At 37.7% G+C, this 20,881-nt stretch overlaps 2 protein-coding genes across 4 annotated transcripts; one reads left to right on the plus strand and one right to left on the minus strand.

The window, feature by feature from the left end:
* The first annotated feature begins 4,803 nt into the window (after nucleotides 1-4,803).
* LOC104603665 (protein CHAPERONE-LIKE PROTEIN OF POR1, chloroplastic-like) lies at nucleotides 4,804-11,270 on the plus strand. 3 transcript variants are annotated; one of them, XM_088887729.1, is made up of 4 exons: nucleotides 4,804-5,378; nucleotides 7,036-7,378; nucleotides 10,462-10,538; nucleotides 10,866-11,270. In XM_088887729.1, exons 1-4 carry the CDS (start codon nucleotides 5,028-5,030, stop codon nucleotides 10,914-10,916), a joined length of 822 nt encoding a protein of 273 aa, XP_088743855.1. In that variant the 5' UTR covers nucleotides 4,804-5,027; the 3' UTR covers nucleotides 10,917-11,270. The 3 variants fall into 3 exon arrangements, with proteins under 3 accessions (XP_088743855.1, XP_088743856.1, XP_010266049.1); XM_088887730.1 differs by having other exon boundaries at nucleotides 10,869-11,270; XM_010267747.3 differs by lacking the exon at nucleotides 10,866-11,270 and having other exon boundaries at nucleotides 4,807-5,378; nucleotides 10,462-10,844.
* A 630-nt stretch (nucleotides 11,271-11,900) lies between these two features.
* LOC104603664 (protein ALTERED PHOSPHATE STARVATION RESPONSE 1-like) lies at nucleotides 11,901-18,064 on the minus strand. Its single transcript, XM_010267745.3, has 4 exons — nucleotides 14,898-18,064; nucleotides 14,191-14,414; nucleotides 13,111-13,334; nucleotides 11,901-13,000 (listed from the first exon to the last, which is right to left on the minus strand). The coding sequence occupies exons 1-4, from the start codon at nucleotides 15,775-15,777 to the stop codon at nucleotides 12,157-12,159; spliced, it is 2,172 nt and encodes a 723-aa protein (XP_010266047.1). The 5' UTR covers nucleotides 15,778-18,064; the 3' UTR covers nucleotides 11,901-12,156.
* Between the last annotated feature and the right edge of the window lie 2,817 nt (nucleotides 18,065-20,881).

The raw sequence follows: 20,881 nt of genomic DNA on the forward strand, positions 1-20,881 counted from the left end.
ATATATGAGTTTATATTGTTAAAAATATTGGCATGTATCTAATTAGTAGCATTTATTAGTGAAGAATGACTTAAATACAGGATTTAATAAGAAAAAATAGGAGTTGATACCTTAAGTATAAGATTTAATGAGAGAGGGTTAAATGAGGTGGATAATGATACTATTAATATATCCAAAATTTTCTATATATTTTGATGTATTTTTTATTATTAATCAAATGCAGATTACAAAATCCAAATCTAATTATATAAACAACTCATCCAAGTATGTGATAATCGAATCGAGTTATGAAGTTTCAAGTATCACTGAAAGGCCTACCTGCTTGGTTAGACTCTTCTTTTTGTAGTGTTTTCTCTTTTGGGCATATCTTTTTTCTTTTGTTCATTTATCAAAAAAAAATGTAAGATTTAAATAAAAGGAATTGAATTAGGTGAAAAGTAGTAGTTCAATTTACAATTTAAATCATACAATTAAATAATGACTAAATTAAAAAATGAGTATTTTAGTCAAAAGAAAGTTATGCAATATTATTCACATTTTTAATAGAAATGTAAATATAGAATTATAGATACGTTCATTTTTTTTTGTGTTTTTGTGTGTAAAAGTAATTCTAATATATCACACTTACTTTCTATTTAATATGATAAATATATGATATTATACATGTGCCTAAATGTTTTTTTTTTCAAAATTTGTGTATTTTGTTTATTTTTTGTATTTTTTATATTTTATTAATTTTTATTCTATATTTATAACATTAAAGGTTACAAAAATTAACCCAAAAGTCAAACTATTTATTATTAATTTTTATATTTAATTTTTTATTAGTTCTAAATTATGTATTTCATTTTTTATTATCAATAAAAATAATTATTATTTATATTACACTTATTTTTTTAATTTGATTAATAAAAATTTCATAAATGTGTCTAATTTTTTCTATAATTATTTATATTTTTTTAATTTTTATTACCTAACTATGACTTCTTAAATTGATCAATTTGATTTAGATGCACTACAAAAAGAATGATTTTTAGCGGAAGTCAAAACTGTTGCTAAAAGTCCCTAAAACTGCCACTAGAGACTTTACCAGTAATCGACAAACTGCTACTAAAACAACTGTCACTAAAACGTTCTAACGGCAGTTTTCGTGACTGCCAGTATAAATTTTAAGCTGCCGTTAGGAGTAACAAGTAGTGGATCTCTCCTCAACGTTGGAAGGATTGACTTGGGACTATGGTTATGCTTTGGAGTTTGGACTCTTTTTGTTTAGACTTTGATCAGGATCTTTCTGATGGACAATTTTTCCTTTTATTTTTATGCAATTTTTATCCGCACATCAAATTGGGTTCACGTGTGTCGTAAGAACAAGATTTCAATCAAGTGTAATTGGCAAGGTTATATTCCGTCATGTTATCAGCAAGTTGTAGCGGGACAACTAACAACTAACAACAATGCAGATATTTGAGGAATAAGTGTAGGTCCACTTAGACAATTTTTTTGTCAATAAGGGTAACCTTTCGTTAATATTAAGAATATCGTAGGGTACCAGAATTAAAATAAAAAGTAAAGGCTGCCCTTTTTTTCCCTACTTATTTATTCTCGGCATAAATGCTATCTCAATCTCATGTTGAATGGATTCGAAAAGGGTCATTTATTAATTATTATAACACCCTTTATAGTTTCACAAATATACTTAAACTTATCCTATAATTTACATTTTACTAAAACATCTCTTATAATTTGTAATTTATTTATTTAATTGATCTCTTATTAAAAACTATTTGTTTTGTCATACAAAAATAGTAATATGATCACTTAAACTAAGTGAAAAATGTTCAAGTACATGGACTAATGATTGTTTATTTCAAAAGTACCCTTGAATTGAGGATAAAATGTTCAAGGGTATGAATTCATTGTTATTTTATTCCAAAAGTATTCCTAACACTTTTTTTATATTTATCGACACAAATTTCATGTATAAATTCAAATATAAGAAAAATGAAGACAAATTCAAATAAGACCCATGGGCAAATTTGAGTTTATGGGGGTAGGGCCCATTCAGGAGCCCATAAAAATTTTAATGTCTATACTATAAAAACAAAATTGATCAAATAGAAAAAAGATATAATGGGTTTCATGTTTTACTAGACGCAAAAATGACATTTTTTTTGTTTTTAGTTTTTTTTAATTAAATTTATTTGAATGGATGTTAGTGTTGAAAGTGCCATTTTCCACTTTCATGTAATGGAAGTTTGATTAAGTAAATTGATTGCAAACTATAGAGGATATTTTAGTAAAACACAGCCTATATGATATGTTTTAGTAAATTAATAAAACTATAGGGGGTGTTTTAGTAAATGACCCATTCGAAAATGGTGAGTTAAAGGGATGTCGTTTTGGTTATGTTTTTTGTACCTTAAACCGCCTTTCATTTCGCATCTGATATTTTAATTTGTGGAAAGGCAACTTTTAAGAGATTTCCTACATTCAAATATGCCTGCAGACATTTTGTTGTTGGTCAGTTCAGCTCATTAATCTTACTAAGGTGGCGTTTGATAACACTTTTTAGATATATGAATCTGAAAAATGTTGCTTTCCATACGCCACCTTTGTTTAGTATTGCATATGAAAAGTTTTTTTAGATCTAAAATTTTAAGACTCAGGCACACCACTTAATGTGTTCAAATGTGGCTTAAAGTAATTAATGCCCATACCCCCATTCGACTTATCTCTCTCTTTCTCTTGTATTCATACCACCGCCGTTGCAATTCTTAGCAGCAGCGGTTCTCTCTCTCTCTCTCCCCTATCTTCCCACCATTGCCGCTGGGAAGGAGAAACAGCCAAAAGGAATATTTGTCCACATTCGGTCATCTAGTTTAGAGGCCCACTTACAACAATTTTAACTTTGCTTAGTATAACCAAACCATTATTATCATGTTGTGTAATAGGTAAATGGCCCTCTATGGATGGACTTTGGCCCATTTAAAGTTAAACATGGCCTACCAATCATGGGTATCTCGATTCTATATTAAAAGAAATAGGGATGTCAAGGTTCATTAGCCATTGGGGGAGCATAACTAAAATATTGACATAGATATTTAATATTGTACAAAATAGAAAGAAATTGCTAGGAGATGTCCACACATTGCTCTTTCAAGGCTTGAACTATTGAGCCCCTATTTCGTACCACTTATTCAAATAAATATTTAAAATAAGTGGTGAAACCACACATTAAGTGGAAAATAAGTATTTATCATGTTTGGCAAAAAAATCAAATAAATACTTATTTTGAAAATAAATGCTTAAAAATAAGCAACATTGGATTAACTTATTTTAAGTGTTTATAGAATAAATACTTATTTTATTTTGGTGGGACAAAACTATCCCCAAAAATTAATTATTTAATAGTGCCACGCGTATGAGACATGGGCCAAGTGGCTCACACAAAACACTATATACTAAATAAGTACTTAAAATAAATGTAGGTGGTTTGAGAAATGACCTTCAAATACTAATAATTATTTATTTAAATAAATACTTATGAAATAATTACTTATTTCTAAAACCACTTATTCATCAAACATACAAACCTGAGATGGAATAAGAGAAAACGGTAAAAATTTCACTGCCTATCACGCACTAGAATAACAGCATCGAGGACTGATTGATTTGGAGCTCCAACTCAATTGTGGGCATTCTATTTCAACATGACTACCAGCAGGCTGTAGCTCAAGAAAAGAATTATTACGAGACAAGGAAACAAGATCCGTGGAGAACGAGGAACAGTATTCCACTACTTGATAAGCCTCCCTTGTTGATATGCGGCTTACATAATCTCGTTATTATTTCGAGTGATTCAATACACAGAAATGTTGTATTTTGCAACAGCCTAGCATTATGTGCAGACCAAATGTGGTAAAAGCCAATTGCCATCCATCCTAACACTGAAGATCTTTAACCAGGATGAATCTTCTACCTGATCAAATTTGAGACCCCAGACAATTGTAGAAGAGATGCCCTAAAGTTTCCTTTTGATTATAGCAGATAGTATAGATTTTTTTTTTTAGAACCAAAACCCTTGCAAAATCTATGTGGATTTTTAAAGGGCTATGGCATTTTAATTAATGCAATGGAATCCCTGGTAAGAGGTTGATAAAGAATTTTGGGTGAGAAATTTTCACTCTTAGCCCTAAATCACACCCATTGCGCTTCATTTAATCTCCTCAAAATATGAGCCTGAAGAATATCGGATGATATCTGAACTCTGAAGGTGAAAGAGTCCAAGGATTTCCTCTCTATTCCACTGCCGCCCCAACTCAGTTAACAAGTTCCTCATTGTGAGGGGAACTTGTGTAGCTTCTACTCTTAATCCATCGATTGTTCCAAATTGACAATTTTCTCAGTCACAGAGAGAGTTGGCACAAGCAACGTTTGAGAGAGATCTCATGTTTGGATTTGGACCAATGAATTCCAGACCACAGAACTTTGCTATAAAATATAATAAATAAATAAATAATAATAATAGCAAAAAAAAAAAGGACTCAAAAACGTATAAGTTACACTAACCACAATTAATGGGTTTTTTCCTGATTTTGACGCGAAGCAATTTTGTCCGTCTTGAACAGCCAGGAAGGCAGAGATTGATGTGCGCAATTGATGAGGAAAATTCTACCTACCAGACGGCAAAGATGCATTCAATCATATATACACATTGATGGTCAAAGATTGCCTTACTTGTCGTCTACCAATTGAGCATCCCAGTTTCATAAATCATAACAAGCGCCATACTGTAACTAATGCACCATTACGATCCAACGAGGATTATCAAGTATCAACGCTTCTTTTACTCCTTCCTAAAATTATAAAACTGAAAAAACCAACTCTCTCTCCCTCTTTCTCAGTGAGTCAAAAACCAACTGTAAAAGAGATCGTATACACACGTTTATGGTAGAAAGAGCTAGAGGAGAGAAGAAGATTTGAAGAGACGACTGAAGAAGAGAAAGCAAAAAGAAAAAGAGACAAAGATGGAGGTCTCTCTCTCCGTCGGTCCTGACCGAGCCATCGTCTACGGCAAATCGTCGAGGTCCGTCTCGGTTCAACCCTTCTGTCGTCGAACGGCAACAATAGCGCAGCTGGGAAGCACCAACAACAACCGTTTATGGGGTATGGTCCTTCCCTCCCGGCGCACATTAGCCAGGGCTTCCACACTCGTCCTCGCCGCTTCCAGAGCTGACGACTCCGCTCCTTCCGAGATGTCTGTCGAAAACGCTCTGAAACTACTCGGTGTCTCCGAAGGGGCTTCCTTTGACGACATCCTTCGCGCCAAGAATTCTATCCTCTCTTCCTGTAAGGACGACCAGGAAACTGTGGCCCAGGTTTCTTTTCGTACACCCACGCCGAATTTTATCAATTCTTTTGTGAATGAATTGGAATAGTACCAGTTCCAGATATCTTCAATTTTGTCCAACTGGTTCTCCTCATGGGTTTTTTCCATACTTTATTTATTTCTTTTTCCTGCTTATTATTTTCTTTAGGGTGTGCCTTAGAGTAAGTAAAATATCCACATGGTTTCGCGTATTTATGTTTTGGGTTTGGTTACAAGAACTCAAGAAGACACAGTGATCTGTTTGAGCCTTGGACTCACTGGAAGAACTAGAATTTCATTCTTGGTTGGTGAATTTACGTTCTGGGTTGCTTATTGAAAGACCAATTTTAGGTTGGGGTGAGAATTGAGAAATATAATTATTCTTTCTGGGGCAAGGAGTTTTGAGACATGGGTTGCTCACTTTAAAAGCTGGAGTCTGGAGGTCTGTTTGATCTTTTGACCTATTCATCTATAGAGTACTGTAGTTGCTTCTAGCTATAATTGAAGAATCTCTTTAGTTGCTATGTGTCTTTGGAAATATGGTTTGACGATTTCTTGACTTGTCTCCAAACCACTCCAGTTTCCATTCCTTCCCAAAGACTACCGACAAATATTTGAAAAAAAAAACGGGCTGCCTTTCTTTTGATGAAAAAAGTGCCATTACCCAAGAATGGCTCCGGCTATCTGGGATCTTGGAAGCGATTGCAGTTATCTATAGTCATGTGCATCACTTCTTATGTAACTAACAGAAACGTACTTCCCAGTGGGCAATTTCTAACTTGAGAGATATTATTTACCAGTAGCATTACTGGTATTGTAGGCATTGCTTGGACATTGTTCTAGACTTTTAGTTTACATAGTGAATAGGTGACAAGCGTCAGAACATGGGTTCAAGTCTGACAGTTGCCACTTTATGCAAGAGAAAGGGGAAAAGACAAAAAACAAAATTTAGGTCCATATCCAGTCCACCTTTCCAAGACCCCAGATAGCTAGGACCAAGTTGGGTAATGGCTTTTTTAATAGTTAATAGGTTTTGGCATCCACTAAATTTGTTCTATTTACTTTTTTTAAATCATGTTTAGAGGTTTAACCGTATGGTCTAAACTCTAAACAGGAAGAGGCCAGGTTGAGTTTGATGCACTGGAATTTATATTAGGGAAAATTCCCAATTAGTACATTGTACTTTGGGTCTAGTGCCACTTTGGTCCTCGAACTTTAAAATGTGACAATTTAGTACTCGAACTTTCAAGGATTTGGGACTGTTCATTTTTTATCAATGTTTGGATGGTTGATAAAGAGAATTAGATGACACTTGAAGGGCATTTGTGTCTTTTCAAATGCCACTTAACAGTTAGTTAACGGACTGGTTAACAACAGGTACTATATTGACACATTTTGAAAATTCGGATACTAAATTGTCGCATTTTAAAGTTCAGGAACTGAAGTGGCACTAGGCGCAAAGTACAATGTACTAATCGGGAATTTTCCCTTTATATTAATAGAAAAGCTTCTCATTGAATTTCTCTTGTTGAATGACCAAGCTAGTGATGGGAGTAAAATCTTGCACAACCACCAAAACATGCACCATGATGCAATTGGTTTCTAGTCCATAATGTCCAATAGATGATCGTTTCATTCAAGGAAATTCTGTGGTTGTTGTGTTTTAGGTGGAGGCTGCATATGACATGTTGCTTATGCAGAGCTTAACACGGCGTCGGGCAGGAAAGGTTGTAAATAGCGGCATACGTTATGCTGATGTGAAACCTGTAAATGCTATGCCTCAATGGTTACAAGCTACAGTCAAGAATGTCCCAGTTTCAGTTGAAACACCATCTACAGGCAGCTTGGCTATACAAGCAGGGGTATATGGAGCATTAATGGGCTTAGCATATGCGAATGGAGCCTCAACATCAGTAGGGTCATACTCTGGGGCTAATGTTCCTGGGATCATCTTAGCTACAAGCTTTGGAGCTTCATTATACTTCTTGACAAAAAAGAATATTAACCTTGGTATGGTTCCATTTTAGTGTTAATTTTAGATTTCTTACACCGATTTTTTTTAGGATTTGAAGGAATTAATACCTGCATGGATTATCTGATTTAACATTAACTCTTAGTCTTAGTTTAACAAGTAAAAGATTAGCAAAATGAACCCATACCTTTTGGGTCTATATGTGCATGTTTCTGTGCAGAAGTGCTTATCTCTGTGAGTGCTTGCATGCATTGGTTTTGTGATTGTGTTAACAAGCTAGTAGGTTACCAGAATGGTCCACCTTAAAGATGAACTTATAAGAAATAGTCATGGCCCTGTGCTCTCAGAACAACTTCCTATATTAGATACAAAGTTTGTATGCTTCGAAAAATTCCACTTGTTTCACACTTCCCAGATATTTCAGCTGTTGCTGAATTTGATTTGTAGCTCTTATTCTTATAAATCTTTTATTACTAATAGAAAAGTTCTATTTCTAAATTGATAACTTGTTTCACACTTATGGGTTTGTATTAGTTTTGAAGCAGTTGGAATTTGTTTTGGGTCAGCTTTTGAGTCTAAATTGAAATTGTATGTTATATGTTGGCTTCTTTGGTTAAAGATATAGAGATCAAGGGAATGTGGAGCAGATAAAGACCATTTTGAAAACTCAGCTTTAAATAAGTTGCAATAAGACCATAAATGCATATATGTCCATACAGTAGAAATTTTGTATAATACATGTTATCATGTTATTAAGTTTATGACCCATGAATTGGAACTTTGGAAGCATGGAATATGGATCAAAGTATTGTTGTATTGATACACTCACATTGATATATATATATATATATATAATATTTTCAGTCCAATCTTTCAGGAACAAATGTAAGGTGGGGTTCTAATGTTTAAATCTATAGAGCCCCCCTAAATCCTTGTACTTGGCGTTTCAGTGACCCTGAAAACCGATACACATTGATATTTTGAACCATATTTGGAAGAAAGCTTTTGAGCCAACATGGAGGAATGAGATGGGAGAATAAGAAAACAATTTGCTTGATGCTAGGGAGATCAACCATTATGTAGACAATTGTGGTTAAGTTTCAAGAGAAGAGAAATATCTTGATATGATTTTATTGACTTATAAGTTAATTGGTAAGGTCCCCAGAGATAATCCAGTGGGTTTCAATTTTAAGTGTTGTAACAAACAAATTGAAATGATTAAGGGCATATACTATGGAGTTAGATAGACAAAAAAAAGGCACACACCATAGAACAATGACTAATCTGAGAAGACCCGCCCAGAGACAAGATTTCCTTTCATAGTAATTATTCACCAAAGATTTGCTTCCATAGTAATTATGAAAAAAGTAATTATTCACCAAAGGTTGGGATTAATCCAATGTCACACTCTGGATGTCAATTCATTAACTGGGCATCTATAGGTAGCCATTTAACCAATCAAAAAAATAAAAATCTACAGGCAGCTATGTGGTTATATTGTTCAGGACCTAGACCAAGTGTAAAATCAAACAGAGCTCTTTTAGCTGAGCCAAAAAAATTCAATAAGGATTAGAGAAACCCTGACTATGGTAATAATTGTTTGACCATAGAATATAAAAATTCTATCAGTTTTACAAGATTCGATCCTTGTCATTATTGAACCTATGCAGTCTAAGTTGCAGTGCAGTAATCATGTAAACAGGGTGGAATTTGAAATTTCGACAAAGTATTTGACCTTTTTGTTAGGTACTTGTTCATGGTGAATATTTCATTAATAAGTATGAACTATGAAGCAGCAGGTAGAAAAACTATGCAAATGGTAGCAATTATTTAACTTTAGAATGTAATGTTTTGTCAGTTTATATGGACTTATCCTTGCCCTATCGAACCTATGCAGCAATGTTTAGTAAAACTGCAATGCAGGATTCATATTAGAGGGTTAAATTTGAATTTTCAATGAAGCATTTGATTTTTTTGATACATCACCAGTCATGGTGAGTTTTTCATTAATTCATATAAAATTACAAGAGCTTTGCAGAAAGAAAGAACACCAACTATACCTAGGACCACATTCAATTGGTTACAAGATGATCTGTATTTCAAAATCACCTAATTAATGTTTAGTAGTTCAATTTTCTACCTCTAGTATAGAAATTGAATTAATCAAGTTGCACACACTAAACATACTGGCTACTTGGTCCACAACTTCTCTGGCTACAAAGTCGTCCGTCGTCCCGCAAAATAGTGTCCTGAATTGTTTATAGGGTGCCCTTACTGGTCCTTTTTCTACTTCTGTTTTGATGCTGAAAGCTCATTATGATGAAAGATCATTCCACATGCATTTTATTATATACGTAAAAGGTCTATTTGTAATTTTGCCAATTATTTCTGAACATATAGAACCTTTTGGGAAGACTCAGCAATCACATGCCTTGGTAGTTTTTGCCAGTAATCCACTCTAGAAGCAATAAAATCCCCCAGGTAGGAATTTTAGGACCAGGAGAGTACATAATGAAGTTGTCACCTCTAAGTGTTTTCTGCACATGTTAAGAGAGGTCATGTTCACCAAGACATGGTTTCTATAGATAAGAATAAATTTCTGCAGTTTAAGTACTCTTAAATCTTAACAACCCATAGTATAACAAATTTTCTGCCGCAATCATATTTGTCTGCCAGTTGAAAGAATTTCCTATTGGAATGGTTTCAGCCTGAGTTATCTCTTCTGCAGTGATGAAATTGTGGATTCCAAAATTCTATTTATCCCATGCCTGCAACAAAGTGGGGAGGCTGGATTTCTTGTGTTTTTTTTTTAATAGTAAATAAAAGAAATTTCATTAAAATTGAAAGGTATAATATTGACCAGGGTGATGATCTTGCACCCCGCTACAATATCATTGGTTCTTGTTTGTTGGGGATCAGAAATATTCTTTTCCAGGAGATAATCTGGTGCACCTTGATAAAAGGATTGAATTCTGCATCAATGGCTGAAATTGTCACAGATGTGGAATGATAAGGCGTCAAATAGCATGCCCCACCAAATGAATAGATTTAGATTTTTGCCTTTGCTTTCATGAAGCCTGGATGAATGTATCTGAGAGGTATTTCACCATGTCTTTTACAGGGAAGGCCACTGCAATAACTATTGGGGGCCTTGTCATTGGTGCAGCCGTGGGCTCAGCAGTTGAATACTGGTTGCAGGTAGACATTGTCCCATTTCTTGGCATACATTCTCCTGCCGTAGTAGTAAGCGAATTCATACTTTTCTCACAGCTTTTGACCTCCTTGTACCTAAGATAGTCTTTAGAGCAGTAATCATCTTATCTTGAAACTCTGATGTTTGTAAGTATTATTGCAACTGCCGGGCGGTGTATTCTTTGGCCCAATCCTATAAATGTTGCTCTTTCTTACCATGTATGATTATCATGGGAAATACAAAAATGCAACAAGGCTTGCATCATTAACAGATTTTGCTCATAAAATGCTGGCAAATATTTATAGCTATTACGTCATTTTTGTTCATTTTAGCAGATACCTTTTGGACTTGCATGGCGGGAAAAACAGCTTTTTTTGCTGTGATCCATTCGAGAAATTGAATCTTCAATTCGATCGTTTGACGAAGGAAAGACCTATTATATTACGCTAAGGAGACTGATCAAGAAGTAGGTGCATACATACACAACCAGACAAAAACATCACTTGTGGGATTAACTCGGGAAGTTATGAATTAAAACCTGGCCACACTTGCGAAAACGAGACAAATTCAAGTAGATTAAAATCCACTCCGGCACTTGGGAAGTTATTCATATTCGTTGTTCTTGTATATGCATGATATTTTCATTTTCAAGGATTTAGTTGATAAACCAATACATACTGTAACTGTAGTGAATGAAACTCAACGATTGGACCTGACCTGAGCTGCTCTGTGAACTGTGAAGCCCAGTTGCCTCCCAGATGTTTTTTTTTTTTATCAGTTTGCTTTTACCACTTGTCTCTCGTTGCTTCCACCTAGAAGTCCGTTTTCCAAGTGTCACAAAAGACAAAAAAATCAATTTATATTATATATAGTAATAAAAAATAGGTAATCAACAACGTTTTCCTGGGCTCAGAGCATAGGAATTTTAGCCTGTGTTTGGTTTGAAGGAAAAAGATGGCAAAAGGGAAAGGTAAGAAAGCCCATATAAACCAAAACCAAACACAGCTTTAGGTTTAGGCAGAGACTGATTGCCTCCCTGAGAGGGTTACGCCCAGTTTCTAAACCAAGCAAGCCTCCCCTACACGCTCCGCCTGATTTCTAAACCACTCGCAGAATCAATCACAAGCAAGTTTATGTACCACAAATTTGAAATTTCAGTCTCTTGGCATACCATTCTCTTGCTTTTGGAGCAAGCAAAATGCTCACAAATGCACATAATAGTCATCCCCTTTGTTAACGATGGGTATGATTCGAGGGATTGAGAGCCAAACGCCGATACCTAAACAAAAACTAGTGAGGAGAGAGTCGAGGGGAAATATCGATGACTTGCAGTCAAACTACCCTTGTTAGCCATCATAGTCATCTGCTGCAACACCAAACCAAGTCTTACATAGGGATCGTTCACTTTAATTCCTTTGACACAGCTTGTCACTTATTCTGAGCAAGAGGGATGCTAGACATCAAGATGTTACATCTAATAAAACAAAACTGTGAGCAGGAACAGAGTCTATTGACAAAAAATAATCAAAACAGGGCTACTTCCTAGAGCCTGTCATAAATAAATGTCTCAGCGAGCTGCTTCGACAAAAGCTAATATACAATTTCACAACTTGATTCCCATCGTTACATACCATTTACTTCAACTTGAGAAGAACCTTCAATGTAGGATGGGTTCCCACCCTTCCCATTTGCCTTTTCACTGAATGTCACAAGCTCATCGTACATCTTTAGGGATGCCTTGGAGAATTCTGCAAGTGTCTCGAAAACTGAAGAAAATCCAGTCTGAAACCCATTTAGCGTGATCCGCTGTGTTTCCTGCATGCAATTATGGTGTTTTGACTTCTCCATCTCCAGTCTCTTCCTAAACATATCTAATAGGTTCCTCCTCTCTGCCAAGTACTCAATCCGTTGCTGAACGTCTGGCTCAATTTTGTGTTCTGAAAGCTTGGACTCGAGAATCCTGGTCTCTACCTTCTGGAATCCAAGAACCCTCCGGTCAAGTTCTTTAGCAAGGTTGTCAACCTTCCTCTTCTGTTGTTGCTCCTCCCCTTGCTGAACCCACAAAGCTCGAATGTCTTTTCTAAAGCTCTTCAGGGCATATGTTACTGTCTTATCGGGCAATTTCTCAAGGGAGTTTAACCAACTATGACAAATCACGAGCAATGGAGGTCCACTAGCTCGATATGGTGGTATTGAAGACCTGCCCCTGGAATAGAATTCAACTTCAGGGACAATAAACTTGGACAGCCACCCATCTAGAGCTTCCACATAGGCTCTTTGTGCAGTAATGTACCCAGAAAAACACTCAAGCCAATTCTGAATTTCAGCCTCGAGCTGAAGGGTAGCAAGACGATGTGAATCATTGCAAAACTTTCCATAAGCAGGGCAGGTAAAGGATCTCACTTCAAACATTATGCGGTTCTGGGTTTCATGAGATTCCAACATAATCTTCCAGGTTTTCATTAAACTGCAAAAGCCCAGGTGGGGGTTACATATAAGACCAAACAAGGGGGAGAGGAGGGGGGGGGGGGGTTACAAGTTTTGCAAGCAACAAGTCTGTACCGTTTAATGCCTTACCCTTGTAGCAGTTCAACCAGCTGTGGCTGCAGTTCTTCATCTCTTAATTTCTGAATTCTGTTTGAAATTGACTCAGCACTCTTAATGGCAATCAAAATTCTAGTATATAAATCTTTTACTGTAGCTCTGGTTTTGTCCAATGAACGAACATCATCTCCCCTACCATCCTGGTTCCGCAGTTGTGAGCATTTTCGCTCATAAAGTTTCCGTGTGCTGTCTCCAGCCTACAAGGCAGGAAAAAAATTGTAAAAGGAGGTATTAGGTCTCGATGCAGTACTAAATTATTATTGATAAGAGAAAGAAATTTGCTGAGTTATTGCATATCTGAAGGGATCTCATGTCAAAGGTTTGACAGGATGGCCTTAGACATTATGTCTTATCTTATGTCAATGGACCAGATATTGGTTCAATCCGACCCAGTCCAATATGAACCCATTACAAATGGACCAGGTCCTATCCAATCCAATAAATACTTTGGTCCAACCCAAAGCCAGTCCATTGACAGTTTGACACCCCTAATTATGCCCTCGGCCAAAATTTGTTTCTGACCAACAGGTGTGTAATTTTGGAAGATTTCAAACAGCCAATCATGTCAACTAACCATTTTCTCGTGCAACATACTGCATACTTAAAATGTTGCATCCTACAGCTCTTCCATGCTGAATGACTAAAATCAGGCCAATCATTGAACTAGATTTCTAGGTAGTGTAACTGAAGGATACTAGCATTGAAAATTATATGGCAACACCATGAAATTATGATATAGAATGACCTACCGGAAAGTTCAATCATAAATCTCAAGGTTTTTTCATAGAGAACAGCATGATCCAGTGTTAAACCGAGACTCTAAAAAGGACAAGGGGAATACCAAAAAAATCTAAACTAAATAGGGAGAAATGATTCGGAGTTTGTGTATTGTGCACATGAACATGTAAATAAGAACATTTAACAGGGGATTTGGTTCAATAATATAACAGCAGATTTCAGACAACAAACCCAATGGTGGAAAAGAATGGCATTGGCTCTAGAAGCAAAGCATGAAAGTTGAAGTGGATGTAGAAGTAATTGAAATTTGTTTACCTTAACTTCTTCGTACAACTTCTTTTCCCAAGCGTATAACCTTCCTAGCGTCAGTGAATGGCTCCCTGATTCCATTCCTCCATAATCATCAAAGAGGTCGTTCTTAAATTCTGTCCATGTGGAGGAACCTTTGGAACTGGACGCGAGGAAACTCTTACAAGATGAAGATTGAGACGAAGTAGACCTGTGCCACGTTATGGCTTGGATGATTTTTGTGGAGTTCTCTGCATTTAATTGGTATAAATAGGTTAGTTACGGGCATAGTTGGATTTACCATTACGTAGAAATTGATAAATATGAACCAACGCAAGTAATGGTAGAATAAGTCATAGAGATATATCTAGTTTAACAAATTAAGCTTCCCTGAAATCAGAGAGGAATACCCAGATAAGAGATAACAAAAAATACATAGAGGAAGTTGAACCCCTGTAAACTGAATGTGCAACTTTTTACGGTTTTACCTGGGAGGACACCACAAAGTAAAGAAATAGCTGAAAAGGAGAAGCTGAGTTTCTCTTTGTTTTAATCACGGGATCCCCAATCAATCAGATTTTATTGTAAGGTACAAAATTAAATAAAAAGTATAAATAAAAAAATAAAACAAACTCCTCCGCAAATTTGCAGCAGAAAAAAAAAAATTAAGTAGACCCACATACGAATCTAAGGAGAAACATAGAAAAATGAACACTTGTGTACAAAGAACCCACCTTTAATCTCCTCAAGACCAGATTGCAGATGAACTCTATTGGCCTCCAGCATCCTGGAGACATCCTTGCCAGAGTCATACGCCCTTATGAAGTGGTCCTCCACATCCTTCAATGCTTCCAATAATTCCCTACCCCTTTCAGGGGTATCGATCACAGTGAGCCCCTTCTGCTCTCCACCGTTCAAATTAGCACTGCCCACTACATCTACAACCTCTGCTCCACTTTCTTCATGTTTCTCATCTTCCGCAACCATCACTGCATTCTGCTCTCCTCTTTCTCTTTCCTCGTCTTCTTCCAGCTCTGGTATCCCTTCCTCCTCCCTCACCACCTTCAAGTCTTCATCGGAGCTCCGACTGAATCCACCAATCACCTCTGCTCTCACTCCGTCGAACGGATTAAAGAAGTCCCACCCGAAATCCCTCTGTGGGGACGGTGGTGGGGGCATTTCTGAGTAAAAATACTGGCAAACCTCATGTTCTTCTTCTTGTTCTTCTCTTCCCGCTTCCTCCTCCCTCCTCGTCTCCGAAGAGTCTGAACAACTGGAAGAATCCGATGACTGACAGGCAGCGGCTTCTTCTGTTGATTCTGATGGTGCCTGCTGGAGAAACATGGGGTTGGAGATTACGTTATGGGTGGCGGTAGAGGGTGAGGAAGGACAAGGGGGAGGGAAGGTGATGAGGAACGGCGAAGGTGGAGAGGAATGACGAGCAACAAAAAGCCTTATCGCCGCTGCAACGGCGTAGAGAGAGTGAAGGTATCTGCAATGCGCATCGGCGAGGGTGTAGCGGCGCTCCACCGCTGATTTCAGGAGGCGTTTCCTTTCTCTACAGAGGGTGACTACTTCTTCTTCCCCCTCTAGCTTAGAGGCTACACAACCCATTCTTCTGTTGCTAAATTAAAAGTGGGTTTTGCTAAAATGGCAGTGCTGGGTGCTAGCTTTAGGATAAAGCAGCCAGCATGGTTCTTTTAGAGAAACCCATCTGCTTGCTTAATAAAACAGAGTTGGGTTTCTACTGCCGTGGAGGTTGTATTGGTCTTAAGAGAGGTTTCAGACACAGAAAGAAACGCAGGTACTTTCAGGTCAAGACATCTCATTTCTCGGTAAAATAGACAGGGATGTCTGGCTTGATGAGAAAAACAAGTGGAGGACTGGATAGTTCCAGTTTTGGCAGATGGAGGGGGAAGGAAGATCGTAGTTTGGGAGAAATGGTTTCAGAAGAGGCCCGATAATGAGAGAACAGTCTTCATATATAGAAAATAGCTTTGTCTTCTTTTGCTCTTCTCTGGTTCTACTTCTTATGTTGAAAGAATGGTGATGTTGGATAGCAGAGAGGTTTTGTAGGAAGGGAGCAGCTGGGAGTAAGAGAAAAGGCAGAATCCAGGTAATAAAGTCTGGGGTCAAGTCCTGCTTCCATCTTCACTAATCTCTAGCCAATGAACCACCTGGCTATGGTATCCGAAGATTAGAAAGGCAAACCATTTTCTTCTATTTGATGTATTGGAGCAATGCATTTCTGCTATCTAATGGAGGTTCTGCTAAATTTGGCAGCTATTTTAGAGAGAGAGGGAGAGAGGGTTTTGGTCTGGGGGACCACGGGGACAGTGAGAGAAAAGAGGAGTCAAAGGTGGTAAGAAGGTTAGAGTCAGAGAGACTCTGAGAGAGAGAGAGGGTAGTCTTTGTTTTTAGTGTTTTGTATTTCTAAGTAGTGACAATTAATAATTAATGACAATAATGATAAAAAGTTATAAAATAACCGGGACAGTGGTTTTGTTGGTCTGTTTGTTATTTCACTGATTTGTGTGAAATGTGGGTTTAGTGGGGCTCTGGGGACAAAAAGACATAATTATCCTTTCCTCTTTCTGAAAGGACAATTTCATCCCTAACATTGAGGAAATGTGCTTTCTATGCAAGAAGCAATCCCTAGCCCTTGTAAACATCAAATCAGATACTTGGCTGGAGACCTTCAAAGAATCTCTGAAGGACAGCAAGATAAGGGTAAGGATTTGGTGGATTTTTGGTGTGGGGGGTGCATGACTGGGGGTTTTCCAGACAAAGACTGTAATTTTTTTTTTCTTTTCTGTAAATAATACATACGTACGTATGCGGTACATCCCGGTATTGCTTAACCATTATCTTCTGCGACTCTGCGAGGGAGGTTAGTGTTGGCTACTTGCTGCAACTCTGGAACGCCTGTGTTGCCTTTTATCAACCACCATCAGTTGGTTGGAAACACGGTGCTCAATGCATATTTTCAACCAATAAACGGTGATGAAGTCATGGAGGAGCTGTGGCCCTAACAAATATTCTATTGCAAATGCATATAAACCTGCCTCTAGAGTATGAAGCCCTTCTCTCTCTCTCTCTCTCTCTCTCTGCACCCGCTTCAAACATTTGGCATGCATGTGGAGTAGTCCGGCAGAGAAGCGCCATTAACTCAAGAGATCTCTTTGCTAAACAGATGCGAGTCTGCGGCAACTGAATCTTGATCTTCTCTATAGAAGCAGAGAGGATCAAGATCTTATAGTTTTACGGATCCCATTAGGGAAATACCAATTTCAAAAATACTTTTTAAGGAAATGCCAGTTGAACCTTTATTCAGACTCAAGAGTGTTCAGACATCAGGGTTCAACCATCTAACTGCATGTGTTTGTACTTGCCAGCCAAATTAGCTTAATGGTGGTCTAGGCCACCATACAGGTCAAGTAACCCTAGACCTAGACCCAAGTTCATGCTGCAACCAATTGACAGAACTGTGCAGACCTGGACGGTAGACTAGACTAGCAAAGGTAAATTTTGTTGGGTATGAGCATATGTGAGAGACTCTGGATGGGAGGATGGGTATGTTGTTAGTCGTTCAAATCAATTGATTGTTTAGTACAACAGATTAGTTGGTGTGGAAAAAGCATTTTGAACCAAAGTAGACATGTGAGTGTCATCTTCTTTTGCTTGCTTCTGCTTTGTTGCTGTTACTGTTACTCTGTTAGTGTTCTCTCAGGCCAGGCGCAAAGGAGCAGCAAGGGGCTTGATGGAAGAAAGGAGGAACCTTTCGTGGATATTGAAACTTGTGCCTTTTAAGAATAAACAAGTAAATAAAGGAACAGTTTTAGAGGAATGGGTCTTTATGGGTGGCGTGAATATGCTCTGGCACATAAGAAAAAACAGTCTTTCCCCCTCGTAAATCCCTCGCCACCAATCTCTCTCTCCCTCCTACCTCGCGCACTTATTCGCCCAGTTTAGTGTCCTAAACCCTAATTTGCTCGTGGATTAATAGAGTAGAGCATTAGAATTTAGAAGGGATTAATATCAGTTACCTGTTACGCAACGGAGTCTCAATTACAGCAAACATGTCGCAGAAAGCATTAAAGGGACATCAGGTGGAAATGGGTTTGTTGTCGATGCTTGTCGCACTCACCAAAACAATCATCGCTTTGCTTGTATTAACATTTTGGGCTGTATGTATGAATTATGAATTATGAACATACAAAGGCCCGTGGATCCAGGCCCTTCAAAATAAGGCCCAAAACTCCAGTTCCAGATTTGGTGCTAAGAAGAATCTTATGTCCTGACTCCTGAGTGGCTGAGAAACAATGTATCTAACAATTGTAAAGACTAAAGAGCACCCAAACGCTCTTGACTGAGAAGTCTTTTGGCCAAAGCCATTGAAAAACGCTTTTTATACTGTATGTACCGTGTAAAATGATAAGAGAATTTTGGGGTTCGCATAGTAGCACCTTTCACATAGCATAAAGACTCTTTTTAGTTTTTACTTCCCAAAAAAAAAGCAACTCTTTTCAGTTTTCAACATTATTTGTCAAGAAAAAAAAAACAAGTTGCTTTGAAGGAGAAAAACGAATTACTTTTGCCGTATTACGCCAACTTTGTGTTGTTTTGTCTCATTAACAAACCATGTTTTGTGCCTCTATACAATTGTGCTTCTCGAACCAAAAGTGCAATGTACATGTGTATTTATGTAAATGGTGGGGCAAAGCTTGAATTGGGCATGTGCTACCCAAAGACTAAGGTCCCATTTGGTTTATGGGAACAGGGATCTGAATTGGAATCAGAATCTAACTGTTTACTTGAGCAGAATTGGAATCCCATTCTCATTCCCGGTGGAATGAAATTCCTCCGTTTGAGGGAATGGCCATTCCCTCTCACTTTGGGAATGAAATTTCATTCCAGCTGATTCCAATTCCAGTTTGAATCAAGCAAACTATGGGAATAGATAATTCCGATTCCAATTCTGACTGCAAACAAAATGGACCCTAAGATTGGGCCCCTTCTGAAAAATAAGAAAGCCCAAGGTTTTGGGTTCAAGTCCAGCCCGAAGGCTGAACATCCAAACCCAACACATTTAAACTTGTGGTCTGGGTCAATCCAAACTCAGGGTTGGGCTGCCCAAATGCACCCCTGTACTATTGAAATAAAAATACATCATAAATTGTCAATAGGTACCTGATAGTCAGGCAACTGGTCCGGAATATGAATCATCATTCCTGCTGGAATGGGATTCCTCAAATTGAGGGAATGGAAATTCCCTGCCCTATCCCTTAGGAATAAAATCTCATTCCTGCTGATTCTAATTCTCATTCTCATTCCTTTATGAACCAAACAAATTATGGGATTGGACCATTCTGATTCCAATTTTGAAAGATTTAGATTGCAAACCAAACGGACCCTAATAATAAATGGGTAGAGAGATTTTAAGAATTTATCGAGGGAAGAAAACCATATTTAGTTAGAGAAACAATTTATTCGCTTTAAATTTGTTTCTTCTATCTATTCTATCTTCTTGCCAAAGTTGAAGTTACTATAATTTTGTGCTGGCAGCACCATGTCATTCTTGGGCAGTTGGGCCTGAGGCAGAAACTTGAAGGACGGTGACTCCAATGGCCCACGTTCAACGAGTGCTTTCTGTTCGGCAGGAGCTGCCGTGGTGGAATGAGTGCCATTTGGAAGATTAAGCAGGACATAATCAGCTTTAACAGACAGGGCGCATATGCGCTTTTTAGTTTTTGCTGTATTGATTTCAACTCCAGAAAGCAAAAGCAGTTCTTTCAGTTAATTTCGCAAAGTAAACCAACATGTTATCTCTCTATCTCCACCCTAGCCCATGGATAAATATTTTTGAGGAAGAAGAGGTTATTCGAATTGATGAGGAAACAAGTGAAAACTGAAAACCCTGCCCGTGCCTGTCTAACATTCGCTCAAAAACTCGTACCATCTCTTTCTCCAAACGGCATAGAGAATGGGTAGGAAATCTGGGTTCCTCATTCTCACCTCAAGAAAGTTAGGATTAGTATAGGAGAAAACAAGTTTCCATTTTCCGAGCCGGTAAGGTAAGGTTGGTTTTATCTATCATCTTCTCACCTGAGGGTTTTCTCATGTTTAGTTAATCGATATGTCACCTGTTGTTGCATAGAATAGGAGCCTTTAATAGGTATGTCCATTGTCCACTCCAGAATAAACAACATACTATCTGGATTGACGCGCTTCACCAACGGACTGGATAAGAGTCAAGCGGTCACGATCTTCTGGCAACTCGTAGTAAAGTGGCAAGCCTAGGCTAGGACATAGGAGGCAGGCCCGCTGACCCTTCCAGATTCGGGCTCCCCACTAAGGCACCAACAGGTTTTAGTCTCGGATGCCCAACCCGATGTATGAAATATGAAATATGAATCACTTGGGACTTGGGTACAGAAAAAAAACACAGTACGCAAACCCCATCGTCCCGAATAATGGAATTACCCAAACCCGGCTACCAAAGTACCAAGTCATTCAATCTATGATAGCTACAACTTGCAAGGGGAAAAAATTAAAATGAAGAAACAGAAAGGAAGAAATTGCTTTGAGCTGTTCACATATAATTTGTCGTCAATGACACTCCGTCAACGGTTGCTGTAGAACATCATCCACGGAGCTATAACAAAATAAATTCAATTTCTACCAGAATAGACTTTCAGTAACAAACAGGCCCAAGGGA

Source organism: Nelumbo nucifera, chromosome 5 (genome assembly GCF_055504915.1).
Source record: "Nelumbo nucifera cultivar China Antique chromosome 5, China Antique-T2T, whole genome shotgun sequence".
Classification (NCBI taxonomy): Eukaryota; Viridiplantae; Streptophyta; class Magnoliopsida; order Proteales; family Nelumbonaceae; genus Nelumbo; species Nelumbo nucifera.